The 27,387-nt window shown below is 44.0% G+C and overlaps 1 protein-coding gene across 3 annotated transcripts; it reads right to left on the bottom strand.

The window, feature by feature from the left end:
* Window positions 1-26,418, bottom strand: map7d2b (MAP7 domain containing 2b). 3 transcript variants are annotated; one of them, XM_030756351.1, is made up of 18 exons: window positions 26,354-26,418; window positions 25,901-26,041; window positions 24,837-24,923; window positions 23,724-23,777; window positions 23,370-23,530; window positions 14,884-15,022; window positions 12,811-12,900; window positions 9,086-9,175; window positions 8,214-8,308; window positions 7,060-7,133; window positions 6,790-6,983; window positions 6,218-6,356; window positions 5,889-6,069; window positions 5,574-5,678; window positions 4,127-4,190; window positions 2,466-2,607; window positions 1,082-1,378; window positions 1-111 (listed from the first exon to the last, which is right to left on the bottom strand). In XM_030756351.1, the coding sequence occupies exons 2-17, from the start codon at window positions 25,935-25,937 to the stop codon at window positions 1,087-1,089; spliced, it is 1,944 nt and encodes a 647-aa protein (XP_030612211.1). In that variant the 5' UTR covers window positions 25,938-26,041; window positions 26,354-26,418; the 3' UTR covers window positions 1-111; window positions 1,082-1,086. The 3 variants fall into 3 exon arrangements, with proteins under 3 accessions (XP_030612211.1, XP_030612213.1, XP_030612212.1); XM_030756353.1 differs by lacking the exon at window positions 12,811-12,900; XM_030756352.1 differs by lacking the exon at window positions 12,811-12,900 and having other exon boundaries at window positions 8,214-8,332.
* Window positions 26,419-27,387: the final 969 nt, after the last annotated feature.

Genomic DNA, 27,387 nt, shown 5'->3' on the forward strand with positions numbered 1-27,387 from the left:
GTAATACAGATGAAAAATCAGGTGGTCAGCAGTCGTTCTCTGTGGAGAAGATGACTGTTGGCCTGTTTCTCCTGGCTCCTGGTTTTTGCTGCCGGCCTCCTGAGAAAGGTCCTAAAGAGAGATGGAAGACATTAAAGAACTTTGAGATGACAGAGAGGATCCACCAGTTCACCTTTCTCTTCTCCCAGTTTGTCTCTGCACAGCTTCACGCTGCCCCGCCTCTCTCCGCTTCACCTGTAAATCACACAGGAAGCGACCGCATGGCAGTGTTCCCAACTTAGTGACTTTGTTGCTAGATTTAGCAGCTTTTCAGACCCTGCTGGCATCTTTTATTCCAAAACAAATAAGTCAGCCTTTTTGCTTTTTTTTTTCTGATTCTTTTCTGTTTACATTTTAATACTTGATTTTTGAGTAATTTCTCATGTACATCTACAGCTGAATGTTAATAAACGTGTCTGTGTGACATCTGGGACACGTAGGTTTGACTCTGAAGTGCCTTTTTGTTTATACCTTTGGGAAGAAAAAATATCAAGATATATATACTGTCCCCATTCAGCTAAAAAATATCAAGATATTACTTCTGGTCCATATCGCCCAGCCCTCATGGATGGTATTTAGGCATTGCTTACAGAACAGTACAGAGCAGACAGCAGCCTTCAGCGTACAGCCCGCCTGTGTAACCACACCTCTCTCTGTTCAGCTGTTTTCTGACTGGCTGCTCCACCTATGCAGGTGAGTGTGACTTGTGTACCTGGGATGACCATATTAGAACTATCCTCTCTCCATGACATCATACTGTCTAAAACAGAGCAGTCTGAAGTCGAGGCTTTTGGCTCCTAATAATGACTGGTACACACACTGGCTTTATGATATAAAACCTGTGTTTATAATGACCATCAGACACTTTAAGTAGAAAATAAGAAGAATCAGAACAGATCTTCTTTAAGGGAAAATTTATTTCTTCCACCGCTGAGGAAGTCCCAAAAGCCTTCAGAGTCCTTCTAGAGGTTCAGCAGTCTGAACTAATCATGAATAAACCGATATTTTCTATATCTTTTAGTAAAAGCGGGGGGTCTGTTACCTGGGCTACTGGATGTCCAGCTTGCTCGGCCCGACACTGTGGATGAGCTGGGACGACTCAGAGGTGGCGCTGTACGCTTGAATCAGCAGGTTCTTGTTGAGGTCTCCGACCCCGCTTCCGGCCTGCATTTTGGGGTAAGGCTGCACCTCTGCAGCCTGCCGCTGCCCCCGCCCCGGAGCGTCGTCGTCCATCAGGTGCCCCAGCGGGCAGCCGTCTGTTCCCTCGGTGACCGGCGAGAACTCGTGAGCGCTCGCCTGCTCATCCCTGGACACTGGACTGATGGAGACAGATGGAGAGCTTAAAGGAACAACAACGACAGAGACACAACATTTAATTATTAGAGCATCTCAGCAGGCAGTTTCAGTATTTCATGAACAATTTGATCTTTTTAGAAATGAGTAGATGATTATTGCATTACCGAATAAATGAAAAGGTGATCAGTGGTACCAAACGCCCTCTTTAGAGACCAAAAATTAATAATTTGATGGTTGATCAGAGAAAAGAATTAAACTGAAGACGTCAGTTTGGCTTTTAGGAACATTTCTGGATTTTTGTAGTATTATTTATGTCTTACTGAACCATAGATATAGATATATACATATAACCACAAAATTTGGGAAGAGAGCCGCAGTAATGATCAAAATTGCTGATGTGATTTAGACTGATCGATGCCAGCACATCTGAGTGTGTTGTTGGTAGCAGTGGGAAGAAATGTTACGATTTTGGATTAACGTAGAGGCGTCGGGGAAGAATATAAAAAGAAAATAAAAGGGGACCTAAAATTGAACCTTGTGGTACACCACAGGTAACGTGAGCTGTAACCTAGGGATCTACATCTAGGGATGACTACAACTACAGTGGCTCTGTCTCACCTGCAGACTGCTGAAAGAGGGTCAATACTTTGAGGAGGGCAGTTTCCTGAGCAAAGTATTTCCTGTGTAAAGTTCTAAAACCTGATTGAAATTTTTCATTTTGACACATTAAAGCTAAAAACCAGAAATAATTCTTTCTAAAACTTATAGTAATAATGAGAGTCCTGACACTAGGGGAATGTGTCAGGTGAAGAAAAAATATTTTAGTTAATGTAACTTGACATAAGGCATCAGAAATTATTCCCAAATTTAAGAATTCCTAAGCCCACACTGAAATAAAAAATCTCGATGTTTTCTGGTCCTGCACTTGAGTCCTTTCTTTCCTTTGGTCCTCGGGGTTTTCTGCAAAGGTTTTGAGTTGCTTTAATTTGTCTTTATTATTAAGCATCCTTAACAATAATAAGCTGTGTTCTTGGTTTTTGATCATTGTTAGCTTGAGTCTTTGACAACCAGAAAATTGACTCAGTGAGATGGGGAGGAAGGAACTGGTCATGCACTGGGGGGGGGCCTACCTGACATCCATGGACTGGACTCCATCTGACAGCTCATCCACACTGCTCTTCTCCAGAGGTCCCAGCAAGATGATAGGGGCTTCAGCAGGAGTGGGGGCGTCCTCCTCCGCAGCGACGGCAGCGTCAGCTCGCACCTCAGCTGCTGCCAACACACACAGGACGTCTTTGCTCAGGCTCAAAAAAAAAGTGCTAAAGGTTTGATCCCGGCCTCAGACATCACAGCTAAGTGTCATTTCCTGAAAATGAATCCTGGCAAATAGTTTATAGTTGCAGTAAAGTCTCACACCCTTTTTCCAATGTCCCATCCTGATGAAAGTCCAGGCCTCCACCAAGGCTGAAAATTCCCTCCGGACCATGAATGAACTGAGTCCCCGGAGCCAGGATCAGTGCGGGATGTGATCCTGAATATCAAGATGATGTCTCCCACTTTTTATCATTTCAGTGTGATGTGTGTTTGTGAAGATATGACGCGAAACGCCAAATTTTGCCTCGGTCCAAATCCAGATTTCTAGAAGTTAAATGACTTCTTATTTGGGCCGAGCGCCCTCTGTTAAAACAAAGCCAGACGTCTCCAGTAATCCTGCTAACAGACAAATAAACAGTTGCTTAATAAAAGCGTTTGGCAGCTGATACTGGAATACTTCAAACCACCTTAAAACCCTTTTACTCCGAATGCATCGGCCGTGGTACAACATACTTCAAAAGTGCCGCCGTTCGTGGACTTCCAGCAACAAATACCATAATACTCCTATATGGCTGTGACGTGCAATTTCTGGGCTTTCAGGAACCGTTTGCATTTTTTCGATAGGACGAACGGTTGTGGAGTTACGGTAAAAAGCCAGCTGATCAACGTTCCTTAGATCAGCTGACTCCACGCCACATCTCAATCAGCTGTTCGCCGCTATTGAGGGCAAGTAACGGGCGCTTCAGCAGCGATCGCCCGGCGTTAAAGGGCTACATATGAAATATGAAGACAGCGCTCATGAGCTATGTGATGATGGGTCAGACATATAAAACCCTTTCACAGCAGGAATGATGCAGCTGCTCGTTCTCACAAAATTAAGACACTGTAATACTTTTTAATGCCATTTAAAAGTAAATGGCACTTAAGAGTTTGTAAGGACACGTAGGCCCCCTGAATGAGTCAGCGTTACTTCAATAATTTACTGACACATTTAATGGTACAGGTTTCCTCCTCAGTTCAGAACCACAGGCCATGTTTAAGGTATTTAACTGAGGTTCATAAAATCAGATGGAAATATTCCTTATGAATCATTCGTGTCATAATCTTTCTGCTTCAGCGTGAAGCTGCAGCGGTTACAGTATGATTCATGTCACCTCAGCCGCTCGGGTCAGAGAGTTCAATGAAAGCTGCAGTTTTCCCCTCGGTGTTGGTGTTTGTTCCACCTCCACCCATCAGGAGGTGCTGTTCCCCCACCTGTCTAACACTGCTGAGTCACACTGCAGCTGCCAGTCATCACATCCAATTTCAGAGAGACGACTGATGGTGGGGGAGAAAAGCCCTTTATAGAAATGCTCCCCAAAGAGGAAAGAAAAAAAGACTTTAAGTGGCACTCATGTGGAAAATTAAGTCATCAGTTCTGTGTGTGTGTGTGTGTGTGTGTGTGGGTGATAAAAGATGAGAAGTTATTAGCATTTACCTGCAGCAGCAGATGGAGGCTCCACTTCACTCTTTCTTGTTCTCTTCATAATCTCCTCAATTCTCTGTTAAAGCGCACACACACACACACACACACACACACACACACACACACACACACACACACACACACACACGGCTGCTGTTAGAGAAATAAAAGCTCATCACATTAAATCATCTAAACTTGAGCTTGTTCAGGTTTAGGACACCACAATCATGACGCTCCATCAGCCGCGGTGGGAACCCAAACGCACGACACCAGGACGACAAACATAACAAAAAGCTGTCTTCAACCTAACATCTGTAACCAGGCTAAGCGGTCACACGAAGGTGGTTATCAAACCCAGGGTTTATCAATCACATGAAAGAGGCGGAGCTGGCAGCATCTGACCAATCAGAAACACGGACGGGGCTACCTGCAGAGACGAGGAGATAAACGAAAAATATGAAGATGCTAAACAGACTGAAGGTGACACAGCTGCAGTGTGAGAGGAAACGTACTAGTAAGACTGGAAAATACCTCCTGTGTTAATAAAGGTTAGCTTAAATGAAGTCAGGAAGGAAAGCCGGCAGAAACACAGACTGGTCAGTATCACAGCTCCATCATTCAGTAAATTAATGTTTAATATCCTGACTCTGTGAATTTGATTTAAGCTCCACAAGGACAAAATGTTGCTCTGGTTTAAGATCATACATTAATGCTTACAGACGAAGGAAGCTGTTTGAAAACTGCAGACAAACAGGAACAAAAGGAACAACGTTGCTCATCAGATAAAGACGACGACTTTAGACGGTCTTGAAATCTTAAAAATGATGATGCGATTTTACTGAGAACCAACCAGTCGGTCGGTCAGTCGGTGGGGGTTTCGTACCTGTTCCCGAGCAGGTTAGTTTTGCACGTTACGGTGGTGATGTAACCCCGAAAGAAGTGAACCACTTTCATACTGAAAACCCAGAGTTACACCTCAGGTTATCTCATTGGTAGCACAGGCCACAGGAAGCTATGGGGGAAATGGGGTCGGAGGGCAGGAGATGGGACGAAGACGAGAACAACGACAGAATCCTCCGAGGATCCGAAAACTTAAACAGTGGAAACACCAACCAGATCTCAACAATGTCTCAAGAACCTGAAACTAACTAACCACCATAAAACCAGCCGCTAATCTGACACAACTCAAACTCTCCTCGAGGTCCTTCTTCTTTCCACAAATGCGAAGCAACCTTAATCGTATCTGCGCCCTGGGTCACCTGTTTGGATGCGAGAAGGTAAATTCAGTCTGATCAGCCGTTAAACGACTGAGAGCCCAAAGTGAGAGAAGTGCAGGTGACACTCAGGTGGATTCACGGGTGAGAGCCTCATGTGAGGATATCAGATCAGATTCTGCTGAAACTGTGTGGAGCTCCTGTGAGAAAGCAGCTGAACAGGGATCTGCAGAGATGTTTGGTACCTTCTTCCTCTGCTGCCTCTCCTGCTCCTCCTGGATGTGCAGCAGCTCTCTCTCCTGCCTCTTCCTCTCGGCCTCTCTCTGAGCTCGCAGGAAGGCTTCCTCCCTCTGAAAAACACCCAGACACTCACATTTTATAAAGAAATTCACATGCCAGTAAATGGACGACAGCGATACTGAAAATAATGTTTTATCTTCTTCTTGTCTTTGCGTCTGTGTAGTAAGGCCAGAAAACTTCATTATACCTAAAAACACCAGATTATTAACTGGAGCTGAAACTTTGTCAGTAACACATCAGGACACTTCATTCAGACGGACCTCTCTGTCCAGCTGATCCTGCATGTCCTTCCATCTCTGCTCCTTCTGCCGTCTCTCCTCCTCCTCCCGGCACCTCCTCTCCTCCTCCCGCCTCGCCCTCTCCTCCTCGGCCTGCTGCGCCGCCCTCTCCTGCCGCTCTCTGGCCTCCTGCTGCCTCTTCTGCTCCTCCTCAGCCCTCAGCCTGAAGAAAAGCACAAGCTCTGAACTTCACGGAGGGTTATGATGTAAGCTTATCAATGTGGGAGCAAAGCCTGTGTTTTCCACAGTATTGATTGTCATGATGGAAACATCTGGATTCAGTGGAACAGCTGCGTTCGAGGAGCGCTCACCTCTCCTCCTCCTGCCGTTGTCTCTCCTCCTGCTCCTTCTGGATTCGGGCCAGACGGCGTCTCTCTGCCAGCAGGCGGGACGCCTCCTCGGCGTCTGTGGTCCCACCTCCGCTCCTGCCTGTGGGCGTGCCTGGAGACTCTGTTGGGGAGGATGGAGAGGCACAAAGACGCTGCATAAAAACACTAACAAAGGTTTTAAAAAGCTTTTAAACAACATTACAGCTTCATACGTGGCTCAGCCAAGAGGACCATCGCACCAGAGTGCTGCAAGAAAGCCAAGCCGGGCTCTTTTCTGGATGTGCACAGATTCTGTGACCAGGTTGTGTCTGACATCTCGAGTTAAACCTTATTGTTTCTTTGTTCTTGAACATTTAGCATTCAGCGATGTTCTGGTCTTTGTGAAAATGTGCGTACATGACCAAAACGGACCTCTCCATCCCTGCCATCATCAGTGTCCCCTGAATTCAGTGATAGTGGGAGCTGACACTGGCTGCCAGCAGCTGGCTGGTGGTTAGTGATACAGCCTCTGATTGGTCAGTTACAGCAGCATGTACGCTGCTACACGTCTTTACCTGCATTGAGTTCTCTGCTGGTGGATTTGGGGATCTTCTTCTCTGACGTCTCAGATTTGGTGGATTTCCTCTCCAGGGTGCTGTGACCTTTGACCTCGTCTGTACCAGGAGTGGTGGCTCTCTGCCGGAGAGGGGAGGGCGGGTACTGACCAGGGGAGCAGGGAGACTGGGCGCGACTCCTGTTGGACCTCACCCTGAAAAACGCCAACACAACCGCATCAAGATTTAATTCAGGTGCTTGTGTGTGTGCGTGTGCGTGCCTGTGCGTACCGTTTCGGTGTGGCGGGGCCCTTGCTGTTGGCCCTGAAGGAGGAACTGCGGGCTGGCGTGTTTGCTGACTCCCCCTGAAAGTCAGATTTTACAGATATTACTATATACTATGTAAATAAATCAATAAAGGACTCATTACAGCTGGAGACTCATCAGTGAGGGTGAGTCATGCTTTATCCTGCTGGATGCAGCTTTCTCCCATCAGTAATGACTGTAGTGAACATGAATAATCGTTCCTTCCTCTCCGGGGCATCGGTGCCGCTCGACAGATGATCCTTTTAAATGCTCGTTAGCTGAAATAAAATCTTATGAATCTCAAACAGTTACAAAACAGTTCTGACTGCTTTGTAACTGGACGCTGCCGCAGATGCTGGTTAACGACCAAATGAATGAATTACTGGCTGTGGCTCAGCTTAGTAGCAGCCCATCTGAATTTTTAACCCCGTGGCAGTCTGTGGGAGTCCCCACAGATTTACAGCAGACAGAAACACTGAGCCCGGGACGACTGTACAGGGGTGAGTTTTTCTGTACCTCATGTTAAGGGTTAAAGTTTGGGGTGTGGCCATGCTGACTTACAGGCTGTAGCTGCTAGCTGTATGCTAATCTTCATCTCAGCTAATGAGTGTTTGTGCAGTTTTCTCCTGTGAGACCAAGGACATCATCAGTGTCAACCCCAGCCATAACTTTAAATCTAGTATTTATATATTATTATAGATATTATTATAGATACCCATGTCTGTTGGATAGATGGTTTCCTAACAAAGCTTACATTAGATGATAAATAAGCACTCATCCTCTAAACATGGTCAAAATGCTAAGGCTTTATAATCTGAGCCCAAACAGTCCATGTTTCATATTGTGCGACACACAAGGAGAGAAGAATACAAAGTCACTGTTACCCTTCAGATTTATAACAAACCAGAGGAACCAAAGCACAGAGACAGCCGTCTGTCTGCAGAGGTGTTTCTACAGCTCTGACAGCTGCAGGCGTGTGTGGAGGTTCATGAGTCCCAAATCTGCATATTCATAAGATTACCACACAACACAACACTTGCTAATGTGCCCTTTTAGCTCCAAACACCTCACTTATAAAGAGTGTGTGTGTGTGTGTGTGTGTGTGTGTGTGTGTGTGTGTGTGTGTGTGTGTGTCTGACCGTGGGTGTTTTGGCTCTGGACGTCTCTTCGGGGAACCCGGCGATGCTCCTGCGGTTGGAGGAGCTCCTGGACGGTTTGTGGTTGTTGGGTGTGGCTGTTCGATGGGACACAGAAGACACTGACGGGTCAAAGACCGACACACAGAAACAAAACATAAAATATCAAACACACAGACAGTGACGCAGACCGAGGAGAAGCAGACGCTCAGTTAGGAGGAAAGTTTGCACAAACAAGCGTGAAACATAGTTTCTACTTTTCCTGCTGACTCTGACCCAAAGAGGCTCTCTGTCCTTCCAGACAGAAAACAACTGCTTTCACTTTTTGTCAAGTACAGCGCTCTTCTTCCTCCTCCTCCTCCTCCTCCTCCTCCTCCTAGATCTTGTTGAAGCATTAAGCCAGATTTATGGTATCAGCTGCATGTCGGCTGGTTGAATAGAGTCAGAAACCTTCTCCTTCAACAACCCAAATGTCTCTTTGGTATGCACAACAGAAATTTAGGAGCCGTCCCACAACGTGACTGCTGCTGCTGCTACAACCAGGCTATTAATGAGCCGTGCAGACGGATCGACTCAGCGCCAAAACCCTAAACGAGCTCAGACGGGCTGAATGGAGGTAACGACTCAGAGAGGGAAGGTTTGATCTACAAAGAAGAGGATTCAGGTGAGCTGGTTGTACACGACGTGTCCTCCTCATGACCATGCTGAGGACACACCAGGGAGACGAACTGCTTTTGTCTGTTTATTTTTAAGACCACACTTTAATACTGGACTGATGCACTAAAACCCCGAGTTAAACCTGAATCCTGCTCTGCAGCCTGGGACTCAGATCCTGCAGGTGTTCCTTAGTTTAAATAAAGATGTAAAGGTCTCACCTCTCTCTGGTGAGTGGAGGGCAGCTGAAGAGCTGGAAAGCTGTTTGCTGATAGGCTGATCAGTCGCAGGGGGAGACAGGAAGTCAACCGCTGAATTAAAACAAAAACAAGAAAGTAAATCACTTAAACCAACACACTCACACACTCACACACACACACGAGTGACAGCAACTCAAAGGGCTGCTTCTGTCGTAAAAGTCCATCCAGTAAGCGTCCCGCTCCGACACAAACACAAACAAAAACACACAAATCTGCCGGCTCACACAGAAACAAATCCGACCGATCGATGAGCCGTGCAGGGCGCTGAATGAATTAACCTTGGTGATGTAAGACAGAAGTGAAGCAAGGCGCACACACACGCACGCACGCACGCACGCACGCACGCACGCACGCACGCACGCACCACACACACAAACACACACACACACACACACACACACACACACACACACACACAGGAAAGTGCTTCATCACGGAGCAATGGAGGCTGATGACAGAGAGCTGCAGACCCATAAAGAGAGACGACAAAAACAAACCAGGTCTAAAAAACTGTTGGGACAACGTTTAGATTTAGATGCAGGGATCATCTGTTTCTAAATAATCTAAGTTTGCAGGATTTTTGTTACAGTTTAAGCATATTTCACTTACAATCCAGTAACTTCATATTCTTTTTTAGGGGGACTTCTTAACATCTGTACACAAAAAAATTAATTTATTAATAAAATTAGTTTATGTTTAGCATTGATAAATAAATTAATGAGCTCCTATAAAACAGCTGTTTAGTTTTTGTTCTTCAGTCCTCAACATGAAATATGGTATTTAATTTGTTTAATTTGTACTCTACTTTCAAAATTAATTTCAACACTTTATAACCATTTCTGACAAATTGTAAATTGAAATTAATTTTAGTAAATCTTTATTTTACTATCAGCAGCAATGAAACCACAGGACCTCTGGCTTCATAGTAAAATACTGAACTTACAGTAAAAATGTTTCTCATTGAGATAAAAAAGTAACAAGAGAACAAAAATGTAAGTTACTGATGACAAAAATAAGAAAAATAGAAAATAATAATAATAAAATACCATTGGTCCTACTGTGAGAGAAGGAAATAAGAAAATAAAAATAATGTTTTCATATTAAATTATTTGTAATATTTAATAAGGGAAAATTTATTTTATACAATAAAGACAATATTTACATAGAGCTAATTTAATATAAAAAATTAGAATAATAAAAAATAATAATTTTTAATAATGACAGTTTTCTCAGATATGTTCCCCTACTGTCACTTGGTCCTCATTCACAGTTGTTTTTAATTCATGTGTTTAAAATAATTTTGTAGTGTGTACCGTTTGTTCCCTCATAACTTACAATTTTCTGTTTATTCTTGTTAATTTTACTTTAATTTATGTTCTAAACCTGCTTAATTAAGTGTTATAAAATGATGCAATTATCTACTTAACTCTTAAATATTTACAAATTAAAGTAAATATACTCATTGATAAGCACAAACAAACAGGCTGAAGTCTGGTTTTACCCTCTGATTAGTTTTCTCTGTTTGTCCTGCATTTATTCTGCAGGAAGCTGCAACACCAAGAACATCACAGAGAAACATAATCAGGTTTTTTTGTTTATTTAGAATAAAATATGTTTCTTTGCCTCAGGTTTTTACAAAAGTGCAGCAGCATGGAGGTTAATATCAGACAGTAATGACTGCATGCTGTCTGTGTGAGTCTGTGTGTGAGTGCATGTGAGGTCTGATAAGTTTCACAGACAGCTGCAGGGTGAAGGTCTGCTATGGTTTATGGTGTGTGTGTGTGTGTGTGTGTGTGTGTGTGTGTGTGTGTGTGTGTGTGTGCGTGTGTGTGTGTGTGTGCGTGTGTGTGTGTGTGTGTGTGTATGTGTGTGTGTGTGTGTGTGTGTGTGTGAGATAGCAGGGTGTTTCATAGACAGAATCCCCTGCTGAGAATTACATGTATGCATCACTAAACAAGGCCCTGGGCCAGGAAGACAGGAAGTGGAGCAGCCCTTTGTTGTGATGAGGGTGGGGGTGAAAGAGCATGCGTGTTGCATGTTCAGCTGTGTGGTGGTGGAGGCGGTGGAGGTAAGTGGAAATATGACTGCACTGTTGATGAAAATGGGCGGAGCTCAGCGGCAGCTGTGTTTCTTTATCCTACAAACACACACAGACACACACACACACACACACACACACACACACAGAGACACACACACAGATAACAGTCAGGGTGGAGGTCACACCTTTGATTGGTGTGAACCGTCTCCACCCAGTGCTGCCACCATTTTGTGAAAGCTCTCATAAAGGCTCGAATACATTCACAGACCTGCAGATTTTTTCACACATGAAGTCAGTTTCTGGTTACATTTTCAGGATTAGAGTCTATAAAATGTGATTAATGGCTAAACGCACACGTCAGCCGTGCAGGCTGCTGTATGACCACATGATAAATGACACTGTAGTTAAATATGTGCTAAAACCTTATAGATGTATACAGCTGTGCTGTACATGTGTTGAGCTCTAATAAGAGGGTTCTTTTGGTATCAGATTTGATTCATTTAATATAATTATTTGAGCTTTTCAGCATATCTTCACTAACATTGTTTCTCCATTTATGCGCCACACGGGGTTAAAAGGTCATTTTTCTGAGTCAGTCCATCTTCACAGAGGAAACAAACGTGTTTACAGCCTGTTTAAAATATTCTCTGTGGATAATTTTCTTCATAACAGCAGCTGATTTTTTAAAATGAATTAATCTGATTTTTTTTAAAGTTAGGGTTGTGCTTGTTTGGAGTGGCAGGTGGATGTGAGGCAGGCGGCTGCAGCTGCTAGCTGTCTGCTAGGCTTCACCTCAGTTAACTGGAGTCACTGAACTGGACCTCTGGCCCGTGTCTGTGCTGGTTTGGACCAATAATATTGATTACTGTGCAGTTAATTGTACGAACACACTGTCAACAAGTCTGTGCTTCTACTTTGGTGAATGAAAGTCTAGTAATTAATTATCTGTGTCAGTGTGATGCACGCAGACGGTTTATGCCTCAGCCTGATAACTAACCTCGGTGCTGTTAGCGGTTAGTTAGTACTCCACCCTCTCATGCTAGCATGATCACTTCTGGCTCCAGAGAAACAACATGCTGGCTGACAAAATTATAATGCTGAGGCTTTAAAATATGGAGTCATCCATCTTTTTTATACAGTCTACTATTTTCTATGGTCTGCCAACTTAGTCACATGCAGAATTAATATGTGGACCAACAGCTTTGCCACATTTACTGAGTCATGCTTTACAGAGATGAAGAAAAGGCTGCAGTTCATACAGAGTATCCTGCATCTCCATTTTCTGCTCTGCAGACGACTGCAGGTTCGTTTGTTCCTGAGATTTTGCAGGAGAAACGCGTGCAAACAATTTTACTGCAGCTTTGTTTACGAATATTTGGCTCTGCATCATCATCATGACCAGTGGAGCACCTCCTTATAAAATAAGTGGAAACATTCAATAAAGAAAGATGGAAAAGCGTTTCCCCAACACTGCACTGGATCACTACAGGACACCAAACACACACACACACGCACACACGTGACTGACACACACTTCAGGATGATGTTTAAGCCACAAAGACGCCTCAGACATGCAGACAGAGGATTAGCTGCAGGTGGAGGTGATGGTGGGTGGGTGTGGCACACAAAGTCATGTGATCTGTACCGTTACGGGATTGGCTGGCACTGGAAGCAGCAGGAAGCTCATTGGGCTGAGCGGAGCCAATGGCATGGCAGGGCGGGGTCTTAGGGTTACCTGGGCAGCAGGTGAAGCAGAGCGGAGAAAGCAAAGCATTACACACGCACACACACACACACACACACACACACCTGTGTCAGTGTCACATAACAGGCATACAAACAGAAAACAACCACACACGCTGGATTAAAGTGAAGGAAACTGAATCTCAGGATTTCTGAAGCATTAAAACATCCTGAAGCTTTCCTGACAAAAGTCAGGAAATTTGTGTTTGGTCGATGATCTCTTTGTTGAAACAATGCTTCTCTGCAGTAAACCTTATACTGTTGGAAAGCCTCTTTATCTCCCTTAAATGGAGCCACATTTGTGGGTTGAGCAGCAGAGTTGAGTCTGTGGGCTGTGCCCCTGAAAAACAGCTGATTCTGAATATTCTGAACAAAAGATCTGAAGTTCATTCCAAGTGTTGAACGCGCCTTTTCCTGAAGTGTGCAGGGATACACTCTCTGCTCAGATTCAGCCAAATACTGCAAAACTGATCAGCCTGCACTTCATAGTGCGAATGGATACTGACCCAAAGCATCCTGCAAAAGCAATCCCACAGTTTCTCAAGACAACGAAATGAGCGAGTCAGTCACCTGATCTCAACCTATCAGAGCAGAGAGGGAGGAAACGCATCATCTGGTGATTTTCATCCAAGTAATAAAAACAACCCTTATAGTTAAAATGTTACTTTTTCCAATTACCTTTGAGTGTCTGTGTATAAAAATGGCTCTAATTCCTGATCAGACTTTTTATAAACCCCTGAATTAAAGCTGAAAGTCTGCATTTCAATCATGTCAGCCACTGTTCACCTGCTGAAGAGCTGCATCAATCTGCCTGATGTCACACACTTTGCAACTGTGTGAAAATCTGACAAACCACCTCTAACCACAATCCCAACCCTGTGCAGGCAGCATATGTCATTTTTGCTTATTTTTAAATAGTTTAAATAAAAGTCTTCAATCAGAGGACAAGAAAAATCCTTTGAAAATGGACACATTAAAAACTATTTCCATTATTTAAAAAAGAAAACTCACAGGCTGATGAATGAGTTATGATCCCAGCTGAGGAAAAACCTGCAGCTGCTGGTCGAACACCTTGTTCGAGTAAACCAGCAGCTCTTCGTGGAGCTGAGGACCAGAGGAAAATACGCAGCACACAAACACGCACACAAAAACACACACTTTGCGTCGTTCGTGAGTCCGTCCTTTGATCGAGCTGTAAGATGAGCTGCTGCTGTTTCTGCTGCAGTGAGGGTTCTGCCGGGCCCCACAGATCCCAGATCAGCCTCTCTTCAGCAGCCAGCCGGGCCGGAGCCAGACGAGCTGCCGGGTGGACCCGATCCCAGCTCAGCTGGTGGGTACCGTGAATAATTGATGGTGTTATGAATGCACCACAGCAGAGAGCCTGGCTGGGGACGCTGTGGCCGACAAGAAGCCGGAAAACATCTCGGAAAAGAGTGACGGTGAAGAAAAGAGATGAATGAGAGTGATGGAGGTAGGCTCAGTGAACGGCCTTGTGTCGCACTTTGTTTATGTGTGTGGCCTTGTTGTGTTCAAGGTCTTCTGAGAACCAGCGTCCCAGCTCGGAAATAAAACACAGAAAATAAGCACACACCTGTAGCACGTTCAAACAGCAGCTTACAGGCACAGCTTCAGCCCGTGTGGTCAGGCTGAAGCTTCTCCCTCTGAGCCTCTCTGAACCCTTCAGGGGTTTGGAGACAAAGCGCTCCTGCATTGCAGCCTCCCCACCCTTTTCCTCCGCTGCCCTGCTCTGTTTTCTCCTTCTCCTCCTATGTGTCCTCACTTCACCTACTCTTTGTCCTCTGCTTTCACATCTCCACCCTTTCATTCCACCACCATCCCCCCTTCTGCACCTGACCTCCAGACCTCCTCCTCCTGAAACATCTCCCCACTTCTCCGTCACTCCCAGCCCCCCCAGTTTTACAAACCAAACCCACCCTCCAATGACATCATCATCATCATCTCTCATGGTACTCACCCTCCACTCCATCAGGCGGTCCTCCCCATGTCCACCGTTTAGGCCTGTTATCCAGGTGCTCCCGGGCCTCTCCTCCTCCTCCTCCTCCTCGTCTATCAGAGCCCCCGGCTCTCCGGCGTACCAGGGCCTCCAGCCTCTCCTGCTCGTTGCGTTCAGAAACAGGGAAGAAGAGAGACTCTCTTACTGAGCCATCACTACGGCGACGGATGCCGGGCGATGCGCTCGGAGATGGCTGCGCCATGGTTACTGCATGCAGCAGCAGCAGCAGCAGCCTCGCCCCTCTTCACGCTCGTCTGTTCGCCGTCTGCCGGTGGTCACCAGCCCTCGCTCGCCTGCCCGTCACTCAGTGATACAGCAGCTCTGCTCGCTCCCTCTCCTCCGTCTGCCGCTCCCTCCCTCCCGCTCTCTCTCTACCTCGATCTCCCGCTCTCTCTCTCTCTCTCTCTCCCACCTCGCAATTCAGTTCACCCCTCCCTCCCTCTCTCTCTCTACCTCGATCTCCCACTCTCTCTCTAATGACTGAGTCTGTTTCAGAAGCACTTTAGACAGAAGGGAGGAGGCAAAATTCAGCCTACCCCCCACACATACACACACGTATGAACACACGCACATGCTCACACAGGGGACCACACACACACACACACACACACACACACACATAAAAGGTGGGTGGGATGGAGACTGATACTGGTTGCATTTCTTTCCTCCTTTCTACCTCCCTCTGCCTCTCTCCTCCTTTGGACTGCATGATTACTGCAGTGTCACAAAAATCCATTCCTAGAAAATAAAAACACACATTTGACAAACAGACATGGATCTGTGAGCCACGACTGGGTAAAATTATCCATCACGGCCAGTCTGAGAAAAACAATGAAAATGATCCTGCACAAAAGTGTTTGTTGGAGTTGGGCCCTTCATGAATTCACCAGATAATTTGTGTGATGTATTAATAACGTGATGGCAGGACAGCTGCTCCTCACTCCTAATGATTCATATATCTTTATATGTACGTGCTGGAGTCATGGTTGGTCCTTTTTCTATGTTTTCATAGGCAGGACTTTGCTCCAGACCACAGAGTCGTGACTGCAGAGAGAGAGAGAGCCTATCGGCATATTTTTAACTGATCAGAAATCTGTAAAATAACACCAGTGATCAGAAAAATTAGATACCTGACCCGCCAAAATAAAACATCACATGCACTCTAATTCTTTTCTGCATCAGTGCCCCGGTGCAGGATAAACACTGTTAACCTGAGGACGGAGAAACCTACCTGACCCCTCCCATGAGCCCCTGTGCTGCTGTTACTATAGAGGACCTCGATCCTTTGTTCCAGTGCTTTATTAGATTTGGTTACTAAATGTCTGATTGGCTTGTGGTGATTACAGCTGTGCTTTCACCCATCAGTAGACACACAGTATGCAATGCACAGGTATGATTCCTCTGCAGGGAATCTCGTTATTGAGAAAATCCAAATCTATCCGAGAATTTGGATTCATGCGTTAGAAAAAAACGCACCGCCAGCAGAGATCCTGCAGCTCAGAGCAGCTCAGATTTAAATAAAGACCACCGATGAAAGCACCTCGTCAGCATCTGCAACACCCAGATGTGAGACTCACGGAGCAAATCCGAACTACTCAGAGCTGCGTGCAAACACTTCCCCTCACTTGACATCAGCTTGAAGCCAGTTTTTATTTTATCGGCACTTCTGAGTCTTTGCTATAACAGCATCCCATCCAAAACTCTGAGGGTTGGTTCTGCCATTTGAAAACAATATTTATAACAATTTTTCTGAGACTTTAAATATCAGCGTGTCAAAAGGGCTTCATGTGCACTGGGTAACCAGTGTGAAGGTAATTATACACAGGTGAAGACAATCAGGGCGGGGCAGACTATAACAAAGGATTTAGTTAAACCAACGCAAGGCATGAAAGACAGTAAAACAGGAAATAAAGGAGAGCTAACAGCACAGAGGACTCACAAACATGAGACACGATAACACTGAGGAGGAGGAGGAGGAGGAAGAACAGGAAACAAACAAGCTCAGCATAAAGACACAACAATAATGAGCAAGAACAACACAAAACCCACAAAGAGCACAACACAACAATCCTACAGCCCACATTACAGCGCACACGACTAAATTACAATATTTACTTCATATATAAAAATGAGCACATCAGTAAATATACTGTTAAAATGTATATATAATAAACTCATATAAATCTAAATAAGGAGTCGATTACATGGAAGTTATTGATGGAGCCAAAAATAAATTTATATAAACAAAATTAATTTTAGGCTAATTTTTATGAATTTGTCAGGTTGAATAATTTGTTTTGGTGAGTCCAATTTCTGACATTTATTTTTGATGAATCTAAAGTTTAAATATATAGAATTTCAGACAAATTGGAAATGAGCTGTTAATGGTATTAAAATGCATTAAATCAGTGGATTAAGGCCTTTTTAGGTTAGTGAATTTTTCAGGCTGTAATATTTGTAAATGTTTTTTTTCTCTTAATTTTAACATTTACTTTTGTTACATATTTAAACTGCAATAAATATTAAATGTTTGCACATTTGTCAGGCTGGCTGAATAGAAGAAAAGCATTTTTCTGGCCCAGCTTATATTTAGTGATGTTCTCATTATTTCATGAGGTAAAGATCATCCCTGCATTTGCTTCTATCTGTATTTATTATTTGATTATTCATATTATTGCTGCCTGTACGCTGAGCGGTCTCTCTGTTTACATGCAGATAATATTCAGTTATTGCAGGGGTATAAAGTCAGCCGTCTGCCTTTCATGTGGCTCAGCTTTCTGTCCATACTGGATTTCCAATCATCGACCATTGATGCCCCCTGCAGAGTAACTGTCCAGCACGGAGCCGATACGCTGCTCCGGCTAAGTGTCTATATATGGATGGAAATGCCCCACCTCAGCACTATGGGGGTGTGATGAAGGTGTATGCACAGTCACGCACTAACTGCAGGAGGGGGGGGGGGGGGAGAGGCTGGGGGGGAGGGGGAGACAGCAGGCTGTGATGAAGGTGAGGGAGGGAGTGAAGATGTGGAAGGAGAGCAGGACAGGCAGATCAAAGCTGGGATGGATGAGCAGACTGCACCATGATGGAAGACTCAGCCTCTCATGCAGGTCCCCTCTGAATGACTGCTGATGTGCACTTTGACTAGAGTGGAATTTGCTTTATTTATCAGGGGCAGAGCAACGTGCTAACTGACATTATTTACAAGGTAAATGTGCCAGTTAGTCATAATGGGCTCATTTACACCTGCAGTGCTGAATGTTAAATGAGCCGTCTGACGAGATGAAAGGATTCATTACGATTAGAGACACGAACCGATTTCATGAAGCACATTCAGCTGGGAGTCGAGTGCTGCCAACAAGACACACTCGGTAATTAATAACACTACTTAATAGTGGTTACAATTGCAGACAAAAAAAATGACCCATGATCACTTTTTATGCCAAAACAATCTCAGGCAAAACTGCAATTCAGGGTTTTGGTTTAAAAGCCATTAAAGGGGGCCGTTCTGCATATTTTATTCTAGGACTTTATTAGAGTCTTTATTAGAGCCTCGGTGCAGCCCCTCAGTTTATCCTGTGTCTGAAACTCGCACTAACCTTTGTCTGATTGGCTGCCGCTCATAAACTGAAGGTCTGCACAGCAGGTGACCATGTTAGGGCTGCCAGCTCTCTGTGACCTCACACAGATCACAGAGTGGAAAAAAACTGTGTAAACAAGGCGATTCCAACGGGCATCATCGCTTCAATTTAGTCGTGATTTACACATTCGCCTAAAAAGCAAACGATCCCCGGTTTGATCCCGGGAGGAGACACATATCCGTCTGTAATGACACCTTGTGAACACAGAGACAGCTGAAAGCAGCTTTCTTTGTTTCACAGGTAAAATTTAGCTTCAGCCTCCAACACAGTCCTGGTGGGTCAGAGCAGCACGCTGGACCACAGTACCTGTACCTGATCTGCTTTCAATTCTGACCAATAATTACTTAGGTAATTAATTTATGGACACAAAGTATTAATTCTGAACCAGTGAGGTTTAGTGGCGTTTGCATGTGTCTAATTAAAACTATGTTTCTTCCTATCATTGTGTGTATTGGCAGCTTATAGGCATGCAGGAATGATTTATGGGGATTCTAAATAAACGTAAATAAAAAAATGCATGCCACACTGTGACCAAAGTCTCTTTCATTATAAGTTCTTCATTAAATTCTTGCAGTAAATGACTGAACTTTAATCCTGTGCTAACGCTCTCTTATCCTGCAGCTTTGCTCTCCGGTTCAGAGGTGAAATATGTGCGTGTCACAGCATCGACAGTCTGTTCCAGGAAACGGCACGTGATACGCTGACGGTGATGTCATCGTCCAGTGAGCCCAGCCGATCTTTATATCATTAAGTTATGCATATGAGGAGGAGGAGGAGGAGGCTGTTAGCAGGCAAAAGAGCCTCCACATCAATACAGACAATAACCACCCCACCACCTGCTCCCTGTGCACCACCTGTTAACTCTTTATGTGCTGCTTAGCATTCCAACAATCCCCAGTAATGCAGTAATGAGGGAAGATATCCTGCACTCTGGGTCAAACTGGCAGACACAAAACAGCAGCTCTGTGAAAACATGAGTCAGTGGTTTTCAGCAGTGATGCCCACTCATGACTCACTGAGTGAGACGTGCTGTTTCACTGCTTTTGAAGAAGAACAAATAAAGCAGGAGAGTTCAGCCGGATGGTTCATTACAGCTACATCATTATCATCATCATCATCATCATCATCATATCTGCTGCACGTGCCTCTGTGAAATCTGAGCAGATCAAATCATATTAATCATGTTTTCTACTCCAGCAAAGAAGCCATTATTACTGCATTAGATGGTCATGATTTAACAGTTTATGCTTTTATTTCTTGTTTAAGAATATATATATACTTTTCCCTTGTTTCTGCCAGTGCCTGGTGGGATGTAATGTGCTACTACTGCTAGCAGGGGGCAGTAATGCACCTACAAGCTGTTTGCCAGCATCTATAAAGCAGCACTGTGGAAAAATGTTCTGCCACAGAATTCCTAATCTGATTGAGAATTCCCACTCTCTGGATTTCTGCTCCACAGATAATAAATGGGGATCTACGGCGCTGTGGATAAAATGTACATTTTTCTTCTGGACATGTTTTTGATAAAAGGGGCTGAGAAAATAGATCGATGGCTTTAATCAAATACCTTCTGTAAGAGTTCGCTGTGTCACAGCTTCAGGACTTTAAGGCATCCCCTGATTTCAGGCATGAAGCCGACAGCTTTGGACTTTGGAGCAGCGGTCTCCTGATAGGACCGCCTTTAACCATCATTTGGAAACAGACACCACCGAGGGAAGATCACTGCACTGAGTCCTTAACTGACCAATCAGCATGCAGCAGACTGCTGGTGTTCTAAAGGAGACATCAGCTTTATTGTAAGAAAAAATAAAGGACATAAGTGCTGTCTTCTTTCAGTTTGGACACATTCTTGAAGCACTCATTTAGCTCCATTCACTCTATTCTCACCGGTGCCCCCTGAACTGCAGCTAATTTCTGTACAACAGGATTAACGGGAGCTGGAATTCCTGCCCTGGATCAGCACTGGTGCTACTACCCAGCAGGTCTCAGGCCAGTAAAGAGTGTGCGGCATGGTGAGCTTAGATGCTTCTGTACAAACAGAACAAACATGAAACACCACAGTGGACTGCAGCCATTAAAAGGTCTTTAGTGGAACACCTTGAAAAAGTCCGGCGTTCTCTTTGTTCAGGTAAAACTAGCAGGTAACAAGTTTGCCACAACTAAGCAGTCGTTTAAAGCCAGGATTATACTCAAAAATAGTCAGACTGTGAAAAGCAAATGGTATTTTGCTTCATTTCTTTATTATAGTAGTATGTTCTTCCCCACATGCAAACAATGACCTGTGGTACACACAAGCACCCATAGTCACCTGTGAGCCCCTCTGAGGACACCAAAAACAGGCATTGTTGAGACAATATGCGCTTGTATGAAAATGTGGGGTAGACTTAGAAAGAATTTAGCTGCACAGAGGTCCGCAGCCCATCCCTAATCTCAGCTACAGGCCACATCAGTGTCTTACGGCTGATTTCTGCGATGAGTCTTTGTAGAGCACCACGACGGCCATCACTGTCAGCATTTATGGTTGCGCGCGACGCTTTATGTGTTAATTACCTTGTGGTTGTGTTCCATCATTAAACACATGCTGCTGGCACAAAAGAAAAAATAAAATGCCAAATTACAATCAGGTTGATCACACCTTGTAGTCTGTAGTTATGTTTTTGACTCTTCTTTCTCTGCTTGTCACATTTTTGTCTGTCTGCGCAGTTCGTTAGAAGAAAGAATCTTTTTCATTTTTGTCCATCTTTCACTTCATGCAGTGGTCACTAAAAATTGCCTGCAACCATAAAGCTTCAGGCAACTTCAGTCAAAGTTGAACTAAACCTGAATTTCAATGCATCTTTTCTCTACTCAGAACACCACAGACATGAATGCATGATTTTCCAACACTAATATAAATATATATCTTTAATTCTTGTCACACATGCGCAGTTATGACTGTTTTTTATATCTTACATAATATCTCACATACTGTTTTGCACTTTGGTTGCAGATTTTCTTTGGCAATAATGTGAGGAGAGGATTCTAATATCCCCAAGCTAGAGATGGGGCCCTACTGAGGAAAACAATGATGTGCTGCAACTTTAAGTCTGCAGACAGCCAGCCAAACTTTTCATGCTTCAGCTGAATGCACACAATTGGTCTGCTGGCAGAAAGTCTTTAGAGCTTCTGCATTAATTACTCAGTACTTTCCTAAACTCTGGTTCAGCCTGACAACACAGCTGGAAACACACTGGCTCTGTTCTGGACAGACACAGTTAATAATTCAGTGGTGGAGAGCAGCGAGCTCAGAGAGTGAAAGGAAAAGAGAGATCAATGATGAGAAACAGTGCAAGGCTGTCTTCCCAATAACTATCCTGTGATCAGGTTTGTGAATATGTATTGATATTCATTTATATGTTTTTATGGATGGAGAAGGGAGATGAAGGAGGAGGCAGAGGAGCACATAATGAGGGAGTTTGAGGAGAGCATAGGTCGTACTATATAAATATAATATCATATAAAGTGTGTGTGACCTGGGCTGGGTGATACAGTAATTCAGTTTTTATTGTACTGACCTTCAGCGCAATTGCATCTTCATGGTCTGATCACATTATTGTTTTATGAAATTATGATGTCCAAATTAATGATTTTAAACTAATTAGCTTTAAAAACTTATAAAAGGGCTTTTTTTTTCTGATTTAATGCTTCCAATATCAGACTCATGCTGTGGAGCTAAGGTACAGCTAACTACCCTCATGTAGCTATTACTATAGAAAGTAATACATGTTTGTTTTGTTCCATTAGGTGATTTACTGATGGATGAAATCAATACTGTTTGATGGTATGCAGAAGTTAGTATCACGGTGAAGCCAGCCAACTAGCATTTGATCTCAGATAAAGGGCGATTCAATCCCAGGAAACCGTTTTGCTCCAGAATAAATAAAACACTGGAATTAACCAAATGTCATCCATTAAATATAACTTAAGTGAATTATATCACTTTTTAATCTCTATTGAGTGGCGAGAGCCAGCAGGGGTTTTGAAAATGACATGGCGGGAGCCGGGCATTCTCTGCGGGTATCATGAGCCCAGACTAATTAATGAATCCAAATTAATCAACTTAAGATGTCATTAGGTAAGTGAAATAGCTTCCAGTTTGGGTATGTTAGCAGACAAGCCAGTATCAGCTAAATTTACCCAGAAAAAAACTTCTCAGGGTCAGATTTGATCCCCAAAAACCAAACAATGCCCCATGAATTGACTCGCCTCTTATGCTATTAGATTCATTACATAAAACCGATGTTCTGTTGGCTAACAATTCTAGCTTAGTTGTTAATGCAAAAAATGACTTGAAACCCAAAACAGCAGCGAGTTGGCTAACCGCTAACTCTCCCATTACCAATCTGAGGCCACATCAGATTTTTTTGTTGTACTTAAGGAAGACACAAAAGCTTGTAAACTCCTGGCACAGCCTCAGTGGGTCTCAGCTCTTCTAATGCTAGTTGAAAGCATGATTATTGTGTGTTCCTTTTAAAGTTGGAAGCCGTTCCCAGTCAGGATTTTCAGCTGGAACGCCCCATCAGGTTGAACCTCCAACGCAGAAAGTCGGAGCAGCCCCACCAACCCCAGCCTGACAATCCCAGATGGTGGCAGTGCACGTAAAAGTTAGCATAACTGGAAAAAACAAGCGAAATGAATCCTGTTTGTCTGTGCTGCTCCAACTTTACTACTGAACCGCACTCAACTTGGGAGTGCTGTCACTCCCAAGTCTGACATCCAACTTCTGAGGTAAATGGAACGCAGCATTAATGTGCTGTGACCTCTGACCTTTTCCACCTCTTGCTGCTGACGTCTCTTCTCCTCGGCCGCCGCCTTGCGCTGCTGCTCCTTCCTCTTCTGCACCTCCATCTTCCTCCCTCGCTCCTCGGCGCAGCGCTCCAGCTGCTGCTGGACACGGCGCTCTTTATCCCGCAGCACCTCCGACAGCTCTGCACACACACCGGGGTATCAGGTATTCACTTTCTTTGGAACATTTTAACGGGAAATGTTGCATTTCTTAATCCACTTTACAGCACTCTGCGTATGACAGGAAATTTTCCAACAGTGTGTGTGTGTGTTTGCCAGTGACAGATGAAGCAGACAGACCACACTCAGCTCCACCAGCTGGACAATCGCTCATACCTCGACTCTTCTCTCCGTCGTTCTGTCGCTCTTTTGCCAAATGCAGCTGGGAGCCTTGTGAAGGAAAAATTAAGAGATTAGTTTTGCTGCCTGCACGTTCTTCATATGCTTTGTATCTTTCATGTTTTATCATGCTGCTTTATCTACATGTAATCACAGTGTATGAAGGTAGCATACAATCACTTTGGCACTTTAACCACACAAAAATACAGTGTGAAATACAATCAGACAAATACGGGAATGACTAAATAATAAAGTGCTGACATTAAATTTATAGCAATCCATGTTTCATCCTGTCAAACCAGATACTTACTCTGGATGGCATTACTTTGGCCTCCAGTAACACTGTGAGAAATCTTGGAGTCATTTTTGACCAGGATATGTCCTTCAATGCACATTAAACAAATATGTAGGACCGCTTTTTTGCATTTGTGCAATATTTCTAAAATTAGAAACATCCTTTCTCAGAGTGATGCTGAAAAGCTAATTCATGCATTTATTACTTCTAGGGTGGACTATTGTAATTCATTAATATCAGGCTGTCCTAAAAGCTTCCTGAAAAGCCTTCAGCTGATCCAAAATGCTGCAGCTAGAGTACTGACAGGGACTAGAAGGAGAGAGCAGATTTCTCCCATATTGGCTTCTCTTCATTGGCTCCCTGTTAAATCTAGAATAGAACTTAAAATCCTTCTCCTCACATACAAGGTCTTCAATAATCAGGCCCCATCTTATCTCAAAGACCTCATAGTACCATATCACCCCAACAGAGCACTTCGCTCTCAGACTGCTGGCTTAGTTAGTTTTTCTGTCTTTTCTTTCCTCTCAACACCCAACTAGTTAAGGCAAAAGTCTGTCCCTTCCTAAGCCTGGTTTTGTTGGAGGTCTTTTCCTATTAAAAAGCAGTTTTTCTGTCCTACAGTCACTGATTGCTGCACATTCACAGATAGTCTGATTGTGCAGTTTCTCTCTCTGATACTGTAGCATCTTCACCTCACTAAAGCGCCTGGAGATGACTGCTGTTTTGACGTGTTGCTCTGTAAATAGAACTGCCACCTTCTTCTTTATGAAAACACTTGGAATATATAAAAGGGTGTGATGAGATTAGACATTTACCTGGAGGGCTCCTGTGATTGGATGGTGATCGAGAAGGAGACGAGTGCCTGTTGGCGAGCAGCGTGGGCACAGGAGGAGGGACCAGCGCTGCGTTTTGGAGAGAAGAGTCAGACGTGAATCATGCTTGGCCAGGAGGAAGTATGGAGCTAAAAATGTAAAGCCAGCGCGGCGAACGTGACTCCTGTGTTTGTCAGTATGGAAGAGGAGGGATTAGAAAAGCTAGCAGTCACACGGCGTCCAGATGCGATGAATCTCCTGTCAGTCACCGCCTTGCCTCTGGGGGTCAGATGTCAGAGCAAGACCCCTGAGTGTGACCTCCGGCCATCTTCCTGCTCCTTTTTTTTTACTTTTCAATCTGTCAAACTGACAGACTGAAAGCAGCCAGAGGGCAACTATCGACCGAGGTCTGTGCACAAACACCGGATGGCTTTAAGAAAGGGTCGTCCTAACACACACAGGCATTGGATATGCAAATGCATACAAATCTGAGCCAAAACCCCACTCCCATGCTCCATCTCCAGTTGAAATTACATCACATGCAAAAATCAGCTGTCCTTTAATACCATGATGGAGGAATGTGGCTGATTCAAGAGCTCCCAGCCCGTAGAGAGGAATTTTATGGAATAAATATAATGCAGGGTATCAGAAATAATCAGGAAAAAGGACTGTGTATATATTCTGGTACCACATGTCAACATATTTTTAGTGTGTATGATGAAATATCCTTTCCAGGACATCATTTATTCTGTGTCCCTCGGGTAGGCTACTGTATATGAAATATAACAACATATTTGTACAGTGCAACATGCAAAAAATGCATAAACATAGGATGTCAAACACTACACATGGAAAAAATGTTTCCAGATGCACACATCTAAAACATTAAAATATGTGCATATAAAACATTACTCAAACTGTGATGAATTGAAATGAAAATACACAGTAAAATCAGACCTATTCAGGTTCGTGTTTGTCTATGGGCGTTTCTGCACGTAATAAGATTGCCCAGCCAGTTCTATACATTTGTTGTGAGATTTATAAACGTGAGCGCATATTTTCCTCACCTGTCATGCCAGCACTGCCTGGAGCCACCTGGGTCATCGAGTATTTTCCAGCACAGGGATGTGACGGGGCGCAGAAAGACGTTAAACCCTCCAACAGGAGACCGCCGGTCCGACACAGTGACTCAGGAGTCTGGGAGGATGCTAGGAGTACGGAGCCAATTATGGAGGCACAGTGAGGGGAGGGGGGCTGGTGTGGATTTCTATTTGATGCTATAAAACATAATCTTCATGCCATTCTTCATCTATACTTTTCTCAGATGGACAAGAACCGATGACGCCACCGTAGCCATATTTAAAGCTTCAAATACACGGGTCGACTGGTTGGGTCTACTTAAGTTAAAAAATGATTAAATAAAATATATATATTCATATATATTACCTTGTAATACTACAATTATAAAAAAGAACATTTTTTAACCATTTTTTGCTTTAAAACAGAAATACTGCACTAACCTGTGACCGCTTCACATTTGGCTAATTTACATATTAATGCGCCCGCTCACGCTCTTACACGTCGCTTAGCAACCAGGTAGCGCTACCGCCGCTCGCCCAGAACTATAAAAAGAGTAAAACCTTTTTTTTAAGTGAAATTACGGTTAAATCAGCTTTATTACATGTTTATATCACTTAGTTCGCAATTTTTACATTTTTCAATATAAACGCAAACCACCTCTCCTCTCCCTCACGTGGCAGTAAAGCTTGCTCAAATGGGCCCGTGACAGGGCGCACGTGCCGGCCCCAGCGGCGCAGTTACGTCATAGTAATGACGAACCGCGAGGCCGGCTGCTTAAAATATGGGTCAGTGCAGCTGTTTGCAGCTGCTTTCAAAACACACGCGCGTACTGAGCCACGTCAGATGGCAGCGCCATAAATAACAACAATAAGGTTTTTAAATAAATCAATAATAAATCAATGCGGAGTGCAAATACATAATAAAGCAGATACTATGTTCTGATGGGATCAGGCCCAGTTTGTAGGAGCTGGAAGTGCAGGTGCTGATTAATGTGATCAGCTCTTTGGGTTTCAATGAGCCATTCAAGTCACATTTACATCTAAAAGTTGTGATAATAGCTCAAAGGCATTTAATGCATTTGAGCTGTGCAGTTAAGATTGTATGAAACAAGAACTGTGCAAAGAGTATTTAGGCATGTAGACGAGGTCAAGGCGACCGGCTGAAGCTCAGCCTGAGGAGGAAAGGTGATGAGTGACTCTGGTGGTCGTTGGCTGGTGTGGATATTTCAGAAACTGCTGATCTGCTGGGATGTTCCAGCACAGCCATCTCTGGGGTTTACAGAGAATGGTCTGAAAGAGAAAATGTTCAGTGAGCAGCAGCTCTCTGGGTGAAAATGCCTTGTTGGTGGCCACACTGCTTCAGGCTGATAGGAAGGCAACAGTCCAGGCTGCTGGCACTGGTGGTGTAACGGTGTGGGGGACATTTTTTGGCACACTTTGGGCCCCACAGCACCAGCAGAGCATTACTTAAACAT

This window comes from Archocentrus centrarchus, chromosome 20 (genome assembly GCF_007364275.1).
Source record: "Archocentrus centrarchus isolate MPI-CPG fArcCen1 chromosome 20, fArcCen1, whole genome shotgun sequence".
Classification (NCBI taxonomy): Eukaryota; Metazoa; Chordata; class Actinopteri; order Cichliformes; family Cichlidae; genus Archocentrus; species Archocentrus centrarchus.

Bases quoted from the DNA above. Each gene is read 5' to 3' on its own strand.
- map7d2b (XM_030756351.1), bottom strand. From the start codon at position 25,937: ATGACCCAGGTGGCTCCAGGCAGTGCTGGCATGACAG. The intron at 9,176-12,810 runs GTACAGATCACA...GTTTTAATTCAG, and splicing joins TGCCAGCCAATCCCGTAACG to CGGTTGACTTCCTGTCTCCC. The intron at 5,679-5,888 runs GTCCGTCTGAAT...GGTGTTTTTCAG, and splicing joins AGGATCAGCTGGACAGAGAG to AGGGAGGAAGCCTTCCTGCG.